This window comes from Pseudorca crassidens, chromosome 3 (genome assembly GCF_039906515.1).
Source record: "Pseudorca crassidens isolate mPseCra1 chromosome 3, mPseCra1.hap1, whole genome shotgun sequence".
NCBI classification, from domain to species: domain Eukaryota; kingdom Metazoa; phylum Chordata; class Mammalia; order Artiodactyla; family Delphinidae; genus Pseudorca; species Pseudorca crassidens.
The window spans coordinates 106,256,798-106,279,753 of NC_090298.1; the positions used below are offsets into that span (position 1 = coordinate 106,256,798).

The following is a 22,956-nucleotide window of genomic DNA, read 5'->3' on the forward strand; positions in this document are numbered from 1 at the left end:
AAAAACTGTTTTTTCTTTTTAGCATTATCAAGAAAAACAGTAAGAAGAGAGGAATTCAGATTCCTTTTATATGACACACTCTTGGCTGGTTTCAGCACAACCATTGAAAGTAGTCCAGATTCAAAGTTTTGCCCCTCACTACCTCCCCCACCCCCTAGCACCAGAAGAAAATGGTAGCTAGTGCTCAGCTACCAGTGTTTCTTTCCTCTTCTTCCGTTCCATACTCACTGCTATTGACAGGGGGGCAGGTCTCGCAGGGGTTCCCCCAGGCCTTCCCCAGAGAGCAGCAACAGGAGGAGCGGCTGACGCCCACCCCAATCTCAGTGTTGCAGGAGAGACTCCCGTCGCCCCGAGGACCGAACTTCAGGTAACAGTTGCCCACTCGATTGTCTGCAGGGCAACACAGGAACTTAAAATTGTCCTTATCAGAGTAAGAATGCCTGTTTTGGAGAATGGTCACTCAAATGATGAAATTCAAATTCTGTACATTAATCCCCAGAACAGAATAATCTCTTGCTTTAAACTTTTTCAAGACTGAGTTGCAGGAATTAAATAAATTACACTTTCATACATCTAGACATCCATATAGATCATGGACTAAACAAGATAGTAAGCAATTACTCATCTGGGACATTCTGGACCTTTAATAATATGATTGCAAAAAATGTTTCCTATAATCAATCTATAGCATGAGTTTATCAATAAAGGGAGTGAAATCCAATATGTTAATTTAAAGCAATGTATCCTATCACTGAAATATTGATAACACCATCTCCTTCCTCTCCTCCCCATAATCTCCATTCTCCCACAGTTTAGTTTCAATTTGCACATTGAGTTTTGCAGGTTTTGGGAAAGCTAGTCTGTAACAACTTTAGGGAGGCTACTTAAGAGATCAATGAATCTCAGCCTTTGTCTTGTCTCTATCCATAATTACCATCTAGATCACCTCATTAGTTCCATGACTTTAAATACTATCAAATTTGTGGTTCCATCTTTCACTTCTCCCCTGAACTCAGATCTTTCTGCCATGTGCCTAGTATTTGATTTCTCCTCTTAGATATCTAAGGTATTTTAGAGTTAACACGTCTAAAATCAAACACTTGATACTCTTTCCTCCACATACAAAACCTGCTCCAATCCTCTCCCAGGCTTCTGCATTTTCAATAAACGGAAACTCCAATTTTTTAATTGCTCAGGCCCTATACCTTGCAGTCAAACTTTGAATTCTTACTATCATGCCTTATTCAATCCAGTAATAAGGTCTGTCAACACTACTTTCAAAATATATCTGGACTCTGATGACTTACCACTGCTTCTAAATCACTACAACCTGAGTTCAAGCCACCATCATCCCTCATCTGGACTATCGCAATTGTTTCCTAACTCATCTCTGGACCCAACTATAGTCTATTTTCCCCACCATAGCCAGAGTCATCCTTCAGAAGCATTACCTTAGCCCAGGCCACTCCCAGTGGTGTCCCACGTCAATCAGAGTAAAATCCAAAGTCCTTATTACAGTCTACCAAGTAGTTTTCATCTCCAGCTGCACATTATAATCACTTTGGCAGCTTTTTATTATTTTACTTTTCTTTTTTTTTTTTTTTTTGGTTTTGTTTTTGTTGCTGACTCCGGTGCAGACAGAGGTGTTAACTCATGGTTCTGCTCTTACTAGGCTGTATTCATTCATCCTTCCTTCCTCCTTCCCTCCCATTCTCTCTCTTTTATCCCTGCTCTCCATTCTCATTCCTCATCCCCTACCCAACCATATGAATGTGTTTAATATTATTCTTTTGGTCTCTGCTCCTGCAAAATTGTATTTTTGTTTTCGTGTGCACATTTTAAATTTCTATAAATGGTATTTTGTCGTATACCTCATTCCATCTTTATAACATCCAATCCATCAACTCCACAGTATTCAACTGCGATTCTTTTTCAATCTATCCACTCTCCAAATATGGCTTCTAAATTCTTGCCACTGCAAATAATGAGGCACTGAATATTTTTCCTTATGTTTCTGTATGGGCCTGTAAGTTACTTTATTTGATATCTAAAGCCCAGAGAGGAGCTGCTGGTTCACAGAGTTTGCATATTCTTAGCCTTTGGTATCAGGAAAAACAGTCCTTGTTATCTGCCATAGGCATCCAGTAAACCTTTTTAATTTTTTATATTTGTAAGTCATTTTGAAAATAATTTGCAGAAGAAAAAGGCACAAACAACCTTACTAGAAATTTTAATGGGAATTTAATCATGGCTAACTCAAATTTTATTCTGTATTTTCTTGGTTTTGAAAAAATATATACCTGAAATGGTCCTATAAATGCCATTAACTGTTTGCCTGTCAGTTGTCATGCATAAACCTGAAACATCTTCATTTTGTAAAACTGATTCCACATTTCAAACACATCTGTCCTGGCCAATGTACTGGACAGGGAGCCAGGCAGCTCAGGACACTGCTTCAGCTCTGCCATGTGCAAGCTCTGAGACCTTGAACAAATGACTGCACCTCTAGGGCCCTGGTTCTCAAGTCTGTGAGAGGAGGTGGTGGGAGCAGATGTCTCAAAAATTCCTGTTTCAAAATATGACTTGGAAGATAAGCAGGATAAAAGTGACCATATATTTTGGTAATCTAGAGTTTCTTCAGGTAAAGGACTACTATTTTGTTCTCAAGTTAATTGTAGTAAATGGTCATCACAAGAGAGTATGAGTATTTAACTCTATGTACTTCTATTCATTTGTTTCATATAGCTTTTGCTTACCAACACAACCCACACCGGTGGGGTTCAGCTGGAAATCAGGTGGACAGTTACACTCATAGCGACCAGGAGTGTTGACACATAGGCCGTTCACACAGTTTATTGGATCTGCACATTCATCAATATCTAGGAAAAACATTTAAAATGCCCACATTAACATCTTTACTTTCCTTGTGCATACTGCTGTTCCAAAGAATTTGGTGGAAAGTTTGCAAGTCAGTAGACTAAAAATCTTTAGGAGGGACTCAGAACAATGAAATAAAAATGAAATACTTGTATACACCTAAAGCAGTTTCCATAGATCAGTCACACAGTATTCATGATGATATCATTTAATATCCTTAATAAATAAATTATAATGAAATGTTGCAATTCTGAAGAGAAACATTTTATCACTGTTTGTTTAATTAAACTTAAACATATGTATTATATATTTGTACATATATGTGGACATCACAAATACATACAAAGAAATACTTTACTAATTTCGTGTTGGATATTTAATATTAAGTTGTTTATATTACAATGGATCCATTCAATAGTTAAAAATAAATGTATCAGCCAAGGGGGAAAGGGGTGGGGTGTGAGGAATTGGGAGACTGGGATTGACACATATACATTATTGACACTATGTATAAAATAGATAACTGATGGGAACATACTGTATAGCACAGGGAACTCTACCTAATGCACTGTGGTAACCTAAATGGAAGGGAAGTCCAAAAGGGAGGGGATATCTGTATGTGTATGGCTGATTCATTTTGTTGTGTGGTGGAGGCTAACACAACATTGTAAAGCAATCATACTCCAATAAAAATTAATAAAAAAATAATAAAACAATAAATGTATCAGAATGTAATTTTCTTTTTCAAAAAAATGCATAGCCCAAGGCATAGCAGGCTAAGCAGAAATTTGAGGAACTTCTATATCTAGCACAAAATGTTCATTTCAACTAATAAGAACACAATTAAGCCCTTAACTGGCCATACCTGTACAGTTCCCTCCCGTTCTGTCCAATTCGTAACCATCATCACAGATACAATGAAACATTCCAGGCAAATTATTACATGTTCCAAAGACACAAATATTTTGGAAGGAGCATTCATCGATATCTGGAGATTAAAAAAAATAGTAATCTCTTGATTACAAAGACATTTAGATTTACTGTATGACATTAATAAATTATTCTATCTCCTCAGATGTTTTTATGCAGCAAAAAATTTTCTTTTTCTTTGACCAAAGATGTCACATAAATGGCAAGCAACTAATGTTTATATGGGTCAGAAATATGAAAGAATATTATCTTATTTTATTGATAGTATTTTACTGTCTTGACCTGTAAAATATTTCAGAAAAAAATTGGCCTAGGGCATAAAAACCTTCTAGAAATTAAATATGAACGTGTTAAAGGAATAAGATTGTAAAAAATTAAAGATAAAAACAAATTCAAAGATTATAATAATTAAGTGAAAACAGATGTTTTATAAACATCTACAACATACAAAATATACAACATAAATATTTTAAATATTAAATATATCTTTTAAATTATTTAAGTTTAATTTTTTAAACTTCTTTCTTGTTATGTAATCTGATCTGTTATAATAAAGTCAGTTATAAACAGGGAAAGAAGTTTTTTCCCAGTAGTGTGTAATAAGATCATCCATTGCCCCACATTCCTCCAAATCTCATTAAGATATCTCTATTGGACTGAAATCATAAATTCAGTTTATGAAAGTCTTCCATGAAGCTTTAACCCAAAATAAACAAGAAGTTATTACTCCTCATTCATATGAAAATGAAGGCATAGTGTGCCTGTACAGCTGTAGAAGTAATCTGTATTTCTACTCATAGGAAGAGGATGGACATTTTTGTACACAAATTACCTCATATCCTGAGAATGCAGACCAGGCATGCCATTTTAGGCTAGACTAGACAAGTCATTCTAAAATGCTGTCTTGAGACAGTTATATCTTAAGTATAAACGGGTCTTTTGGTCATTTATGATTGTCAAAATAAAGCATTGCAACTATCTTATATTTAAAGTATAGTTCAAATTGTGTCTAGAAGTTCAATTGATGTGTAAAGTTTTCTTTACTTGTGTTGGGGCAATAAACAAAGTTATTCTTTTTATATAAATCAGTAAAGACTCATTAAGTTAGTTTATAATTGAGTTGTGTTAATCTATAAATTGAAGTGGAATTGTATTATCAGCCTTCTGCATATGCATTTTACTTTTAAGTGAACTTTATTAGAAATAACTTCCATTTAAATAACGTAAAAGTTGCGTGGAATAAGGTATTTTAAGAGAATACTGCCTTGTTTTTATAAAATTGATGCATATTCAGAAATTTGAATACAGAAAAGTGGTGATAGGAAACAGAAAAGATAGGAAACACAGAAAATAAGATAGCAAGAACAAAAATCACTCAAAAATGCTTCTATCCAGAATTATCATTGTAATTGGATGAACACCATTCCAAACATTGATATTTCTCAGTGCATATTCACAGAGAGTAAAGCTGAAACAATTTCCATGCATCAGATCAATTTTTCATTATCTCAGTATCTTCTAAAATGCTTTCTAATGGTAAGAATTGATGAAAACACTAAAACTGTATCATCTTTTGGCTTTATGTTAAAATTCAAACACAATTTTAAGACAGTATTAATGGATTCTATACAATGATGATTAACAATTAGCATCCATATATGCTTCCAACTCATTTTTGTTATTCATATTATTTTCACTTTTTAAATGTTCATGGCATTTACCATAATCTCTACAGTATTTAGTAGTAATTCTTTAAAGGAATCAATAATGTTTTTATTGTCACTTCTCCATTTACTTCTTGACTGGCTGTTTTTCATTGCTGATAAGTTGTGTGTTTTTTTTGTTTTTGTTTTTGTTTTGCCCAAGACAAGAAGGGAGATCCCACAGGTGGTTTCTTTCTGAATTATTTCACTTGTCAGGATATGTCTCTTGTCTTTTTTTTAAAATAAATTTATTTATTTTATTTATTTATTTTTGACTGTGTTGGGTCTTCATTGCTGCGTGCAGGCTTTCTCTAGTTGCGGTGAGCAGGGGTTACTCTTCATTGCGGTGTGTAGGCTTCTCATTGCGGTGGCCTCTCTTGTTGCAAAGCATGGGCTCTAGGCGTGACGGCTTCAGCAGTTGTGGCGTGCAGGCTTCAGCAGTTGTGGTGCGTGGGCTCTAGAGTACAGGCTCAGTTGCTCGTGCAACTGGCTGAGTTGCTCCTTGGCATGCAAAATCTTCCTGGACCAGGGCTCGAACCCGTGTCCCCTGCACTGGCAGGAGGATTCTTAACCACTGCACCACCGGGGAAGCCCTGTCTATTGTCTTTATAATTAACTAACTCTGAGGTATAGCTTTCTTGTCACATGTGTCCTTATAACTGTGAGGGCAGCATTCTAATGTGTGTTGGTACTGAATGTTTGTTTTGTTCATGACTTGCCTTTTCTATCTGCAGTTTGAAGAATCTCTATTACTTAAGTTGACAAATTCAATAAGGTTAAATAAAAATGATTTACTTCTTTCTGTATATTCAGTTCCTTCTTCTATTTCAGGAAAATGTTTGGTTGTTTAATACTTTTTTTCTATTCAATTTTTAGGGACTCTTCACTTCAGAAACACCCATTATACTTAAGTTTATGGTCTTTGTCTTTTCTCTAATAGTGTTAATTTATCCTCTCCCCCCTTTTTTTTCACTGTGATTATCTCACGTCCATTCTCTATGGTAGTAATTACATTTTCATCTCCTCTGTTCTTTGCTGTGTCTATTTAATTGTTCTCTTATTTTGCTGCACTGGTCCATGTTTTTTGTTTCCCTTAACTCTGCAATATCTCTTTTTGTCTTTTTTTTCTGTTTTTTTTTTTTTTTTTTTTAATGTGTTTTTTTTTTTGCGGTACGCGGGCCTCTCACTGTTGTGGCCTCTCCCGTTGTGGAGCACAGGCTCCGGAAGCGCAGGCTCCGGAAGCGCAGGCTCAGCGGCCATGGCTCACGGGCCCAGCCGCTCCGCGGCATGTGGGATCTTCCCGGACCGGGGCACGAACCCGTGTCTCCTGCATTGGCAGGCGGACTCTCAACCACTGCGCCACCAGGGAAGCCCTTTTTCTGTTTTTATAATCACTTTGAACTTGTTCAATCATATGTTTTTATTAAGGTTATCTGAGGTACAATATACCTATGCAAAATTTGCTCTTGTTCCTTGAGTAGTTTTCCTCTACTCTGGATTGATTATCTGCTTTTTGTATGCTTTTTTTGTTGTTGTTGTTTCCACAGAACACCTGCACAGTTGCTGTTGTTTCAGTTTGTTTACACATTACTTGGTCAGCTCTTTGAAGAGTTTTATATACAGTTGATGCTTGAACAACATACATTTGAACTGTGCAGGTCTACTTATACATGGATTTTTTTCAATAGTAAATACTACAGTGTATGTAGTACAACTACACTATCTGCAGTTGGTTAAATGTGTGGACATGGAACCGCGAATGCAGAGAACTGTGAACACTGAGGGCCGACTACAACTTATACACAGATTTCCCCCCATGCTGAGGGTAAGTGTCCCTAGCCCCCATGTTATTCAAGTGTCAACTGTACTCTGAGATACAGTTTGGATGGAGCTTCTCAACATCCTCCCTTCTTTTTTGATTTGGGCTTTCTTTGGAAGACAGCTTGGGGTATGGGTTTCATTATAGCTTCTATTCTGTGGCCCAGAGTTTCATAAGGTGGGGGAAGAGGAGAAATACGGATGGGAGGACCTCCACTGGGCTCTGTGTGCTCTTTGTTGGTGAACCTGGCCCCTGCTCTCTCTTCGGAAATCATACTAAATGCTCTGTATCTGGGTTTACTCCATCTGATGGAGTCCTAACCTGTCCCTGAGGAGGTTCTTGCAGGTTCTGTACCTTCCCATTTTGGTGAAGAATACTGGGAAATGGCCAACTCCAGCAGTTTTTTAAACTCTATAGAAATTCTGAGAATTTATGATTAGAGGTAGATGCTGAGTGGAAAATGTTGTTTAGAGGATCAATTCAAAGGGGCATCAATTTATAATAAGATGGGAAAATATCAAGGAATTAAAGTAATAAATTCAGGATAAACTGTCTAAATGTGCCAGATCTCATAGAAAGAGAGAAGACAAAACCATAGAGAAACAGGCAGAACCATGGAATTGCATTTTGGGGATCTCAAAAGTTGGCATCTGGTTAAATGGAGCAAAGGGTGAGCTACATGTGTGCCACTCTCAGGTGCCCTGGCAACTGGGATTTCTCTCCATGGAAACAACATATTTTGGGAAAGCCAACATGAGAAGGAAGTACAGTGAACAGAAACTATTTAGCACCACCTTGAGGGAGGTTCTGCAAGAAGTTTTGGAAGACCCTAGGCCACAAATAATGGAACAGAATTATGAAAGGGAAATGCTGTCTTATGTATAAAGGATTAATTTTGAAATTTTATGTTGGCAAAAGTGTCTGGCTGTTGCTAATTTGTCTCTTTTCCCACCAATTCTTGTCAAGCTGACGTGGGTAATAAATCATGTAATTCCATAAACACATTGACTCACAGTTTCTACTAATTGACTTCAATGCTTAGAAGGAACCAGGACTAGGAAAAAAATAAAAATCATTCTACAGATGCCTTGTATAAAATGGTTTAGGTTCTGCCCAACCTAGCAGGTCGAAGTAGAAGCATGAATACTTTCAGTTTCTAGTATCATCTTCCCAGAGCCTACTATTCATTCTCTCATTCTGATTCTCTTCAAATTGGTAGATATTTACGGAAATTGCCATGATCTTTTAGGCACACTTTCTTTCTTCAGTGACACTTCTGGTGGTGGGGCAGAGTCAGGCTCTACTCCAAGCTACCCCAGATTGCATAATTTTTGTTTGGTTGATGCTGGTGAAGTGTGTGTGTGTGTGTGTGTGTGTGTGTGTGTGTGTGTGTGCGCGTGTGCACACGCACGCTGGCATTTACTATTTCTGTTCATTTGATTAGATACTCATGTAGGGAAAGCCTGTAATCTGGTTTCATTTTATAATCTTTGCTAGCAGTTAGCCTGAGTTTTTTTTTAAGGTTTTCTATGAATCACTAATTTTGTTAAAACCTTATGGCATATGAATTGTTTTCAATCCTTCTCCTTTATTTACATTTTCACGTACTTTTATGAACACAATGATGGCCCAAACTCTATGTAATGTGAATTGAGTCTCTAATGTAAAAGAAAATCCAAATTCTTTTTCTTGGAAAGATATCACACTAGTCACGAAGTCCCATTTCTAGGAAAGGGGGTGATGTCATAACTTAGAAGCAGGAGAAATGACTATTAAGCAAAAGGTGTAGTTCTTGATGAGTCCCTGAAGAGGACTTCCAGTCCCAGACATACAGACAGTTGACTAAAGCATAAAGGTAATGCCAAAAATGAGCTACTTAGATTTTGATAAACACATTAAATAGCAGTGATTGAGGTACACAATATATTTTAAAAGCTGAACAGTTTATCCACATTTCATTCATTTAGTGATTAAAAAAGAAATAGTTAAAAAAAAAAAACGAATAAGCCAAAGTTCCAACTCTTGGCTCTTGGCCAGGAAAACTTCATAAGAGATGACAGCCACCTTCATCATTATTCATTCGGCAAAATAATCCATGCTTAAACAAATGACTTTTATGTGTGCAGCATGTGCTGTGTATTCTGCTTCCAGGTGGAGCCTGTTCAGCCCTTTTTGTGGTTTCATTTGTTGTAGTTGATCCAACTTGGAAATGAGTTGGAATCCTGGTGACCCACCTTGGCAGGATCTGCTGTCTGAGGCTGGAGTGAAGCCCATCTCACACTCACAGCGATATGCACCCGGGACGTTGAGGCATTGTCCATTCTCACAGAGATTTATGTTTTCTGCACACTCATCAACATCTGTTGAAGGAGCAAATTACATCTCTATTAAGTTCCAAATCTCATGACTTTTTTTTCTTTGCTCTATAACTAAACCAGTCTCACTGGCTTGAGTTAGTGCTCATTAACATCAAACAACAATTATCCATATACACCTAAATAAGGGTATACAACTTGATAGCAGAGCTGTTTATGCCCTAACATTCAATTCCATTATGATAAACAGGAGGAATGAGGTGTCTCTCACATCTGTCTCAGTTCTCTTTAATGCTAATTTGATGCATCTGTGTTACACCAACATCATTTAGATATAACCAAGAACATTGGAATTAATCTTAAAATGGTGTTAATTCATTTGAAAACATTACAGTATTAAAATGAACAACTTTTTCACTAGTTCAAGTATTTTTAAGCAAGTAAGGGACACTCTAAGGGAGTGAGGAAAGTTTCTTTCATGCCATTACAATCTCATTAAAATATTCTTATATTTAGGGCCTAACATTTGCCAAGGAGTGTGCTAGCTGCCTGACGTTCATGTTTTCTCTTAGTTCACCAACCCTGTGAGGTTTACAAGAGGAAGAACCTGAGGCTAAGAGGAGGCGACTGATGCCTGGGAGTCACAGTGATCTAGTCTGCGGCTGAGCCAGGGTCTAGGTCCAGCTGTGTCTGATACCAAAGCCATGCCCCTGCCCTCACACCACGGTGCAGAGACATGCTAAGAAAGATGCAGTACCCGAGGTTTAAAAGTAAGGAAGCTTTACAACTGAATAAACATGTTTTCTTAAAGAGGCATTAGAAAACTGTAAGTCTGTGTTTTTGATGTCACTAATTAGAAAAAACTATCTTTTAATTTGGGGTTTAAAGTGTGCACTGAAATTCAACTGAGAAACACCTATCTCTCAAGCTTAAAAGTATCATTCTTTATGTCCAGCAAGATGATCTAGTCTTTTACGTGAATATAATAAGTGGATGTTTTATCCTCAAGGAATGCAGAGTGAATTTACTCACATTCATTAAGCTCTTATGATGCATGTTTCTAAGCTCTTTACTTGTATTATTCCATTTAATCCTTTCAATACCATGTGATAAACTGAGATTTTGATAAACACAATAAATAGCAGTGATTGGGTAGGTCATAGATTTTATTTTAAGAAGCTGTATAGTTTTCCCAACATGTCATTCATTCAATGATATAAAAGAAAAAGGGAAATAGTATTTATTATTATTATTACCACCATGTCCATTTCAAAATGGAGAAACTAAGGACACACAGGTTAAGTCATTCACTTAAGGCTATATGGCCAGTAAGCAGCACAGGCAAGATCTGGATCCAGATGGCCTGACTCAGAGCCTGTATTTTTGACCATTATGTTAATTAATGAATAAAAGGAAATGACAGTCACTAAGAGTACATGATAGTAATAAATGCCATTATTTTAAAAAATTTCCAGGTTTTTGTGTTTAATGTAAGCAAAAGATACATATTCACCTTAAGTCAAGTGTAAAAACAGAGGTAGTGATTTCAGCCTCCTTTAACTACAGTCTTCTTCTGATGATGAAAACATACAGAGTGTTGCATGAAAATCAGGACCTCACCCACCTGAGCAGGTAAATCCATCTCCAGTGAACCCTTCGGAACAGGCACAGCGGTAGGAGCCTGGGGTATTGACACACTGAGCATTTATGCTGCACTGGTGGGTTCCATTAGAACATTCGTCCAGATCTGCATGTCAAGAGAACATAGCAATAAAGTTCATAAATGAAAATGGAATATTTAAACACCCAGGAAGATTTTCATTTGTCTTAATTTAAATGTAAACTGGCCCCAAACTGGCCAAATGGAATGTATTTTAGTTTACTGGTCAAGTTGCAGTTCTATATAATTTTCTAAGACCTCAGACCTATGATCCAAAGTGTTCATGCTACAAACATGGGCCAAAATAATTAGTTCAAGCGTTTTGTGAGCTGTCTAATCAACTAGAATTATAATGTTTAAAAGAAAACCAGGCCTAGATTTCTTTCCGATTTCTACCGAGGGTGAATTTTATCATTGGCTACCTTATCACTAAAAAAGGGGTCAATTTTCAAGATAATACTGAATTTCAGAGCAGGAAAATTACCATAGAATTTTCAAGTTCATTTTATAGATGAGGAAATCAAGATATGATTCTTGACCTCATGGAACCCCTAGTCTAGTGGAAAAGACAGATGTTAAACACAGAGAATTCAATTAAATTTAATACTGTCATACATGTACCATGAAGAAAAGTTACAAGGTATAAGGAAATAAGAAGGGTGTCTAATTTGGATTGCAGGAATTAGGAAAGCTCCACTGAGGAAGTCATTTTCAGTTAACTTCGCATCTGAAGGATGAGCAAGAGTTGACCTGCGAACAGAAGTAGGGATGGGTCTTCCTTGCAGAGGGAACAGCACGTATGAAAACACTGAGAAGGAAAAGAGCTTTGATGTGACAAAAATTAAAGGAGGTTAGAGTGACAAAGAACAATGTAGGAGACCAGGGATGAAGGAAAGTGAAGCTGGAGAGATAGTGGGAAGATGCCATAGGGTCTTGTAAACCATGTGAAGGAAGCTGAAGTTTATCCTAAATTCAATGGATTAAGATGACAGTTGTGAAGAAATCAGATCCATGGTTTAAAAAATCTACCTGGCTGCAATGTGGAGAATGGATTGCGGGAGGACCAGAGAGGGAGTAAGCCAACATATGAGGAGGTTCTTTTAGCAGCTAACGGAGAGAAAGGGCTGGGGTGGGGGGCAGATTGAGAGAGAGAACGGTTGTGATGAGAGCAGGGGGATGGAGATGGAAAGGAGTGGAGGGATTTGGATGCCATTTTGGAGTAGAGGTGCCTGGACATGGTTAAATCTTTTGTATTAGCGGCAGGCTATTTTTCGATAGCTGGCCAGAGTGATAGATGGACAAGAAGCACAAAAAAAGAGAGGCTAGAGGAGGGAAAAACAGTAAACAAATGGGACTAGAAAACTGGGAATGGGGATATAGCTGAAAAGTTGTGAGATTAATGATAGAGAAATGGCTGGACTCAAGTGGGTAGCTAGTGGACTTAGTGACACCGTGAGAGAACCTTCCTTAGCAAAGTTATTTAAAAACTATGTTAACTCAAATTCTGGAGTCAGCTCATAAACATTTGACAAGTATAAAACAATTGAGTAGGTAAGAAAGTACATTCAAATTAACTAATATTATTAATAAGAGATCTTAAAATTATCCTTTAATTCTTGCTGCAGGCTTATCAGGTTTTAATGAGTAATCATGGGGAGGTCGGTTTTGCTTGCTTTAATTTGTATTTTAGATAGACCTGGATAATTTTTACGAGTTGCAACATGCCTTATTGTTGAGGCACATAAAACATTGAACGTACCAAGCAGCACTGTGAATGACATCAAGGGTAAAATCCAGTTCCTTGCCTCACAGCTATAAAGGACTTATTAGACTTTGGTCAAGAACTATAAAACTTGGAGAATGGCAACTGCCTTCACATTCTCCTTCTAATCAGGCTTCTTGGAATCCAAGACATTTAGATTTCTCTGGAAGAAGAATTCTATTTTCTATTAAGAAGCTGGTATTGACCACTTACTATAGACCTAGGTTATCTGAAAAAAATCGTTTCATTCCCTTCATTTATTTCACTGGGTTTTAAATCTCACTGTTACTCTATGAAAAAACTGGAAAAATATATTAGTCATGTTTCATCCTACAGCTGTTTGGATTTCTGGCTGCACATCAAATAATTTTTACTGAACAACACCACATTAAAAAGCAGATGCCAACGCATACTGTTGTAATTTGATCATTTATACCAAAGTTAAAGGAAACTCTTAGGCAAGAATTATCTTGCAACGAAAGACAGCCTTTAATTTTCAAGAGAATAAATGAAACTAAGAGGCATGTTCCTATTTAAGTATGTAGGTTAACAACTGTGCAAAGAAGAGCCTCTAGGGATTCTGTGTCTTAGCGAAGGTTATTTACATTTGCAAAATACTCACCAATACATTTGATGCCATTTCCAACCCAGCCTTCTCTGCAGCTACATTTGAAGCTTCCTGGGACGTTTAGACATGAGGCATGCATGTCACAGTTGTGGGCACCAATTTCACACTCATCCACATCTGAGAAACCGTAGTTAATATGAAGATAAGATACAACCTAGTTAATTCTACTTCCAAGAGATTTCTGTATAGGCAAAATTTTAAAGTAAACACAGAGAAAACATTAACGTCACTTTTATTTTTAATATGTTTAGACTCCAACAGGATTTGGAAGTTCATGATCCAAATCAAACAAGGCCTTCCCTGAAAGAAACTGCCAGCCAGAATATATAAAAATAATCACTGGAAATGTTTTCTGGAAAATGACCAGATGCTTTTATCAGTATTATGTATATAGTGTCTGTGTATGTGGTACACATACATATGAACATGCAGAGTTCTTCTTTCATTACTTGCTCTTTCCTGGAGGTGTCAGCTTAAGGCCTAGGCTGCAGTCTAAGTCACCCACCACCTGGCCTGAGCAAAATACCACACTAAAGCCTTGAGCAATGATGGACATTTGGCCCAAAGCATTGACCCTGGGAGTTCAACCCCCATCCGCCCTTCAAAAGGCTAAAACTATTTAGTAGAGAACAGGAATAAGAGATAAAATGAATGGGGTGAACAAAGAAAAAAAGCGAAGAGAGGAAATTTGGGCAGGGAGAAGAGAAGGCAACAGCAAATGGAAAGAGAGGAGGGAAGAGCAGAGAAAAAGATGGGGAAAGACAGGAAGGAAAAGAGTCTAAATATAAGTTTTAGATTAATTTTTGTTAGTTTAAAAGAACTGTAAAACTCAGCAAACACCTGGGATTCCTCCAGGTCTTTTGGTGCTTCTTCCTTACGTATATCTCCTGTTTGGGCAGGAGAAAGTGAACGCTGCCCCAAGAGCTATCAGGAGCACATCAGAACCATGGGGGCGAGATTCCACACCCATTCTCCCACTCCGTGACCAAGCACGCAGCCAGGTCTGCGGCTTGGTAGCGGAGACCGTGCTCATCTACCACAGAGAAGAGACAAACGCATCACACATGCTCTGGGCCAGTTACTCATCACATAACTGTCACAACCTGGTGTGGGTGAAAGTACAAGAAATTCCAGGGAACAAATGATGCTGAAGGTTAACCTCTGAAATATAAGAAACTGAAACACAGGGGATACAAGCTTGAGACCTACCTGTGCATCCCGTGGTCCCCTTCTTTACTGAATATCCCAGCTGACAGTGGCAAATGAAGGATCCCTTGGTGTTCTCACATTCCCCAAACATGCAGATGTTTGAATTTAAGTCACATTCATTCACGTCTAGGAAATTGATTTTCAACACCTTGGTTAATACTTGTTTATTCTAGTAATTCAAAAGCTATCTTTTAAACTGAATAGCATACTAATGAGATACACAAATAACGTTTAAAATATAATGTATTTGCAGGACACAGTATTACAGATAAATATATTGTCTTTAAGGATTTTTTTTTCAAATAATTCTTCCTTTTTGGCTTTCACATCTTCTAATACAATGGTTTGAATTTTAAAAATAACCAAAAAAGCCTTTTCTTCTTAGGTGCGTGCGTGTGTGTGTGTGTGCACACTGTACATAAATATTTATCCTGTTCTTATGGTACCCACCAATGCATGTTTTCATGTCCATTGAAGCCATGAAGCCATCATAACACAGACAGCGATACTCTCCAGGAATGTTGGTACACTGCCCACCATCACAGATATCAGGATTATTTTCACATTCATCAATATCTGATGATACAAAATCAAAATCAAATGAAAAACAAGGATGACTTTTATTAAGCTCATGCATTTTTTTCCATCCAGTTCCACACAAAATATGTGGAGCCAGATTTGTAAGATAAGATTAACCAGATGTACAAAGTCTGTGTATTTTCCTTCCTGTACCTGCACACGACCTCCCATCTGGCATCAGGGCATAACCTTCACTGCAGCTACATTCATAGCTTCCTTCGGCATTAGTGCACTGGGTGTCACAGCCTCCGTTCATTATCATACATTCGTCAATATCTGTAAAAACATTGCCACCACGTTACTTGTCAGAGATACTGCCTTAAAAAAAAAAAAGAGAGTTTTTCTACTTCTTCTTAAACAGACAATGCTCCAGTGACTTTGGATTTTTCATGTTGATTGATCATTGTAACATTAGCCTTTCTTAGTTCCTCTCACTTCCTTTTAGACAGCATTTCATTTGACATTCAGCTCCTGTAACCTAAGATTAAAGAACTCAGATATACCATATAGGATGAAATATATAGAGAAATATAGGATGTTTCTTATTATAAAACCAAAGGTTCCTCTGCAAAACCACCAAACCATGGCATCTGCCCCCATTCTTAGATTTGTTTTTAGGACAAAGGACTCCCATCGGCGTCACTATATATTCCGTGCCAGAAGCATTCCTCCACTGACTTGAGAAATACAACTTCCAGACCTGCCTGGTCTACCCTTACCTGTACAGCCCTGCCGGTCTGGCGTGGCCTGGTACCCAGCATTGCAGGAGCACTGATAAGTTCCAATCATGTTTACACATTTTCCATTTCTACAGAGATTGTCACTCAGGGAGCATTCATTAATATCTATAAAAAGATACACAGAGTTAATGTTTTATGAAATCACAACACCACTTAAAGTATCAAGAACATGCAGCATCAGAGCAATGGTCTCCAAAGGGCTTTATTTACTTCAGGGGGAAGTAAGATGGTCTCTTGCAGCAATTCAAAGAAAACGCCAGAATCTATATTTCTCTTAGTTCTACCTGCAACAGTGCTCTCCAGTGGAACTTTTTACATTGATGGAACTGTTACATATCTGTGCTGTCCAATATGTAGCTGTTACTGAGTGCTTGAAACATGGATACTGTGACTAAGGAACTGAATTTTTAACGTTATTTAATTTTGATAAAATTTAAATAGCCACGTGTGGCTAGTGAGTACCACATTAGACCACATCCACCTAGCACATGCCAGAAATAAAGCTTGTTAATACTTAATCTATGAATTTACACTGGCACCCTCAGCTGGTCTTAATTGGATGGTTACGTGTTGTCTAAATAACATGAAGGTTCCTGAGGGAAGACAGCTGGTTCCAAAAACAGAGGGGCTGAAAATAGGGCCCTCAGTTTTTAACTTTTCATGGCATTGTGTTTACAGGGCCTGGATAGGTGGATTACAGATTATATTGCCTGTTTTTAAGTAAACTAACCCTTATAAGATGGGCAGATGCCTTAAAGAAAACGCCTGCAAAGATCTGTGGAAGAAACTAGTACTAATAATGCAAAATGAGAAGAGCAAGAAAATGGTAGCGTGACACTTCCTCACACAAGTTACCCGTCAAACACAATCTAAGGTAAAAATCAGATATAACAAGAAATTCACCCCAAATTCTCAAAATTACTAAGAAGACAATGTGGCAGATTTATGTTTATAATCATGAAATATTTATTTTATTGAACATGCAAAAATACATATTTTATAATGTACATTATATCATTGAGGGGAACTTTTTTTTTCAGCTATAAAACCCATGAAGGGCTTCCCTGGTGGCGCAGTGGTTGAGAGTCCTCCTGTCGATGCAGGGGACACGGGTTCGTGCCCCGGTCCGGGAAGATCCCACATGCCATGGAGCGGCTGGGCCCGTGAGCCATGGCTGCTGAGCCTGCGCGTCCAGAGCCTGTGCTCCGCAACAGGAGAGGCCACAGCAGTGAGAGGCCCACATACCACAAAAAAAAAAAAAAAAAAAAAACCATGAAAACTAATTAGCAAAATAAATTGAACTTAGAAACAGATCTCTGGATCACTGGTATCACAACGATGAATAAATATTCTGTAATTATCTGTGTGAAAAAGCTTTTCGAACTATTAAAGTGGAATTAAAAATATTTAAAACCTTCACCTTTTAAAATGTCTGTTCGAAAAAAGAAGCAGACTCACAGATACAAAGAACAAACTAGTGGTTACCAGTGGGGAGAGGAAACGGTGGAGGGGAAAGATAGGGGTAGGGGTTAAAAAAAAAAAAAGGGTTATTATGGGATTATACAAAAACATGAATGCAAAACTTCTGAGAATTGTAAAGCACGATAGAATTTAAAGAATCTTTCATTGAATAAAAAAATTTAAAAAATAAATAAAATGATCTATGATTTAAGATTCACCTAATCATTAGCATAGCGATATAAATATGGGTTATAAATAAATACATGAGTAGTCGGGAGGTGTGCTCAAGCTATGTTTTTATTTGGGGGTGTGGGATCTGTCTATTTTAAACTGTTTTATTTGCTTACACTTTCAAGAAAGACTTACTGTGAGGAAAACATTTCCTGGCTAAATCAAAGCTTTAAAGCCTATGGAACGCTTCTTCAAGACCAGCCGTGGTCGCACCTACATCCTCCGCCCCCCATCCCCGAGCTCAGGGCCGGTAAAGAGGCCTCAGTGCTTCTGTGAGGAGGGGGTTGGAGCGTGAGCTCACACACAGGTGAGCAGACCCTGTGATGACTGACATGGGGCACCGAGTGGATCCTTGTGCACAGGTGTGCACACAGGCAAACTATCAGGGAGCAGCCCTTCCAAGGGGAGCAGCTGTCCCATCCCAGCCGACCCGGAGGAGGGAACTACAAGGCCTGACACAGGGTCCCTTCCACAGGGTCCTTTCCAGTGCGCTTGTAACGAAAACAAGGGGAACTGGGGTAAGCATCTTCTAAAGACACAGCCTGAATCCAAATGTACAGACTCTGAATTCCCAAATTTTAATCTGTTAGATTTCACAGGCCCAAACCAACCAGTTCATGAGAACGACCTCTGAGCTTTATGATATTTACCAGTTGAACTGGGAGGGTTTTATGTGCTGAGGAGACAAACTCACCCACACAGTCCTCACGTGACGGTGACAGCTCATGTCCCAGTGGGCAGTCACACTGAAAGCTGCCCTCAGTGTTCACACAGGTGCCACCCCTACAAAGGAGAGGGTTACGTTCACATTCGTCAATGTCTGAAAGGTAAAAACGTGAGAGCCATTAAAGAACTCTGAGGAAAAAACGTTCACGCACACAGCATGGGAGAAAGATTCATTATCTGAGGTCATTGTGACTCAAACATGAGACATGGGTTAATAAGAGATGGGATAACGCTCTCCTCACTTTATGATCAGCAGATAAAAGGTTAAAGTTCTACTCTGAAAAGATAGTGAGCTATCAAGGCTTTTACTTGTATGAAATGAGCAGGCTCATGAGAGGTAAAAATAAACAATATTCGCTTTATATCACTCTAAACTCCAGACACCATATGTCTCTATCTCTAATCAAAGTGAAAGAAAACTCTTAGATTGATCACTTTCTGTATCCCATGAGCTGAGTCCTATAAGTTGCTAAAAATCAAACGATGGGCTAAAAGGTGGGCAATGCCAAGAGTGTTTGTAATAACACCCAAGTAAGGAAAAGGACATGGGATTCGCATGACAATATAAATTTGGGGGTCACCACCCACTACCATACATTTTCAGTGACTCCCTCCTCAGCAGTTAGTCTGTGGTGACTTCAGATTCTATAAATAAGCAGAACCCAGTCTCAATATCTCACTGCCATTAAGGCACCGAGGGCCTGGGGCTCCCCAAGAGCTATCGAGGAGCGGATTTCCTGTCTGACACTTAGATCTGTTCTCTCTCTCACCACAGCTTCTTGCCAAGCATGCTGTTCACAGCTCTGAGACAGGCCAAGGTCGCACTAAGGAGTCTGTGCTACACCGGTTTGCAGACCCGAGCAGCTTACCCATGCAGTTCTTCATCATCATGAACCCGCTCTCGTAGCCTTCGAAGCACTCACACTCAAAGCTGCCCGGCGTGTTGACACAGATCCCACTCCCACAGAGGTCAGGAGAAATCCTGCACTCGTCAATGTCTAGTTCACAGGGTTTAAAAGAAATTCAGAAAACCAGAGTGAGATGAGAAGGTGTTAACAAACAGAGAGGTTTGGCCTTCCGAGCAAAAGTGCTGGAGGAAGCAGGGGCGAGCCGTAGAAGGATGCGTTTTCAGGAGGTCACCTCGAGGGGGACAGGGCTGCAGGCATATTCCTTTCCCCAACTGCCAAAACTGTCACAGCCAATGGGCAGGGGGGCCCTTTTTGTCCTTAAGAATTCTGGAATTGTGGATTTCTCTTTGTGGCTTAGAAATGATAACAGAAGGATGAACCAAGCAACTGGGATATGAGCCGACCAAGGCAGGTGGCAAACGAGGAAGCAGTGGCCATATGGATGGAGTCCCATGCAAAACGCAAAGCCCACGCTGGTTCTGCTGCATTAGCCCATGTCCGCCCCTGGTGCGGGCGTGAGAGGGCTGCTGCCTCTGAGCAGGGGTGGCTAGCCGGCCACAGAGACAGCCTCAGAGGCAGATGCGACCACTGAACCCTGAGCCGGAGAACGCGCCTATATGGCAGGGCCGTGGAATATGCCCCAACTGTGTTTCTGCGTCATATTCAGACGGAAGAGCCTACTGATTTAATTTTAAAATTAAAAACAAACGATAATGATGGGCTTTTGCATTTGTCAATTTTTACATACTACAGTAAATAAGAATCTTTAATAGCAGCACTTAGACTCTCAAAAATAGGATTCTCTGAGAAATCTCCCATTCCTGAAATCAAGATTTTCAATAGAGCAGTATGTCTGTAAAATAAGATTAAGAAAACATGACTTGCTTAAATATTTTTGTCAGAGTGGGAAAAATGTTTTTGCCAGCATCTGTTTATTCTCGTGAATTTAAATTTTTAAGTTTTTCTGTCACAGGATTTATAAATGGCTAATTTGCACACATTCTCTTGCGGGGGGTAGGGAGGGTAGTCTCAGCCCCTGCTTTCTCCCAGCTTTTGTTTTCTTTCTATTGATTTTTCCCAATTGCAGGACATACTGAAAAAATGCAGGTACTTTCTTTTAAACAAAAGTCTTAACAAAATTGATTGATTCAATTAAGCAGGTAATAATATGCACACTAATTCTCTTAATTTTTATCTATCAGTATCTAGGAACTGGTGATGAGAGCCATATGAAGAACACAGAATAAGTTCAATGGCAGACGAGGGACAGATTTTGGCTGATGTGATGTGGTGGGAGCTGCATAGTGTAGATTATGAACTCTGGAACCAGATGACTGGGCACAAATCCCACTTCTGTCATCTTCTGGGTGTAGGGGCTTGGGAAAGTCACTTAATTTCTCTGTGCCTTAGTTTCTTTATCTGTAAAATGGGGCATGTAGTAGCACCTGCCTCATAGGAGTAAGCGAACCAATGTTTCTGAAGTGCTGAGAACAGTTCTTGTCTCATAAAGAGGGCAGTATATATGAAAGCTATTCGCTGTTAAGAATTAGCATTTTGGAGGAAGTGGCTTTTGAACTGATCCTGGAAGATGGCATAGAAATTCTAACTTTAAAGATGTACAATAAATAGAAGGGCAAGAGATAAAATGCACAGATGAAGAAAACTAATGCATTTCAAAGAACATCAAGTCATAGAGAGGCTGATAATGGGTGCAAGTACAGGTAAGATAGGTACGGTTACTGAGGGCGCCAGCGTGGGGAGCAGAAGATGGGCCTTACATGCTGTGAAGAAGGGCAGCCAACCGTGTCCCACTGTCCTTTCACATTGCATCCCACAACACCGCAGTGCTCTCAACAAACTTCTCTTATACAGTATAAACGAGTTGAGTTTCAGAGCCATTAAGTGACTTGGCTAATTTCACACCAAAAACAGGGCAGTCAGAACTGGAAAACCTTCTTTATCTACGTCTAGGATCATCTAAGTCAATAGAAGTTGTTTTGAGGGAAGTTATACAATCCAAGCCCTGCTTTAGGATGAAAAACCTGGTGGTTGTAAAAATGAAGGATCTAATTGGAAACTTACTGGGGTGGGAGACGCTGGAGGAACCTGCAGTGTAGTAGAGACTGCGATGTGCTGCCCAGGTCCCCCTTCAAGAAGGAAGGACTCACGCGTCCTTGCCCTCAGCTGTCGGGACTGCGGCTGGCAGAAAGTCCTGAGGTGAGAACTGTCTTCAGGAAGCACCTCAGCTAAGCGGACCTTCCTCACAGTCACACCCCTTCTTGGGGCAGATGTATGCGGAGATTCATCATGCAGGTACATAAACACCTAGCCCCTCCGCCCTAATCAAGACAACTGTGATGTGCTTCCCAGATGCAGAGCTCCCGGGGCAGGTGGGCTGAGGACCACATTAGGATTGCATCACAGCCCACTTCTGCTTCCTTTCCCCCCCTCCCAAGACCAATCCTTAATAACCTTCGTGCCTGCTAATCTCTGCTCAATCTGTTTCCTGAGGAGCTGAACCTACAGCAGCAATAGTGTAGAAGAAATAGTACAAGTACTTGAAATAACCATTTTGATGGAAGAATATACATAACTTTTTCACTTTTCTATTGGGAGAGGGAGGTGTCAAAATTAAGTCTGAGGCTTCAATCCTGAGTGAAATGATACTATTAATATATCCAAGGAAGTCCCTAGGCAGAGGAAGGGGGGTGGGACAAAGGGAGACGAAAACAAAGAGTAACTGTCCAGATGGGAGTTAGAAATGCAGGAGTGGAACTCAGGAGGACTAGAGAGCTATAGATGGCACCTAGGAGTCAGCTCAACAGAGGCTATCCAAAAAGGCGTGATGGTAGATGCAATTCTGAGAGGCAGAATGTTGAGAAAGCAGAGGATTTTGGAAAATGCCCAAGGGATGGAAAATGCCAAAGACAAGAAGAATCTGGGAAGATTAGAGATGGAACATCATAGTCATGATAGGACAACTCAGACGGGAAATACCATGGAAGCTAAGAGAGAAGAAAATCAAGGAGGGGGTTGGCCAGAGGTCAAGGAGAATATGCACTGAGAGAAAGATTTTTTTGAACTTGGCAAAGGTGTTTTTTAAGAGTATATATATATGTGCCTGAAGGAGGGAGGTCAGCATGCAGGGGCTACAAAGCAAATGGTTACTTAAAAGAGAGGAATGAGAGGTGAAAGTAGGAAAAGAGCATGGTAGCTTGAGGGAAAAGGAGGGCTGAGGAGACGCTCTGCACTTGTTTACAGGTCTAGGGAAAGAAACCAGTAAAGAGGGGGAGATGCCAGAGAGAGAGGAGTAAACTCCGCTAAGAAGGGCCTGGAGAAGAAAGAGGGAAGGAGAGTGAAAGCAGAGAGTTTTGCTGGAAAATTGCAGAAGAACATCACATTTCCTTC

At 39.2% G+C, this 22,956-nt stretch overlaps 1 protein-coding gene across 2 annotated transcripts in view; it reads right to left on the minus strand.

Annotated features, from left to right (window-relative positions):
* The window catches only part of FBN2 (fibrillin 2), a 285,484-nt gene that overhangs the window by 46,007 nt on the left and 216,521 nt on the right, over positions 1-22,956 (minus strand). For both annotated transcript variants that reach the window (XM_067731631.1, XM_067731630.1), the window contains 12 exons: positions 19,510-19,638; positions 18,609-18,734; positions 16,202-16,327; positions 15,636-15,758; positions 15,354-15,479; positions 14,904-15,029; positions 13,689-13,811; positions 11,269-11,391; positions 9,564-9,689; positions 3,743-3,865; positions 2,757-2,879; positions 229-390 (listed from right to left, as the gene is read on the minus strand). In XM_067731631.1, the coding sequence (XP_067587732.1) occupies positions 229-390; positions 2,757-2,879; positions 3,743-3,865; positions 9,564-9,689; positions 11,269-11,391; positions 13,689-13,811; positions 14,904-15,029; positions 15,354-15,479; positions 15,636-15,758; positions 16,202-16,327; positions 18,609-18,734; positions 19,510-19,638 (1,536 nt within the window). The remainder of the gene's footprint in view (positions 1-228; positions 391-2,756; positions 2,880-3,742; positions 3,866-9,563; positions 9,690-11,268; positions 11,392-13,688; positions 13,812-14,903; positions 15,030-15,353; positions 15,480-15,635; positions 15,759-16,201; positions 16,328-18,608; positions 18,735-19,509; positions 19,639-22,956) is intronic.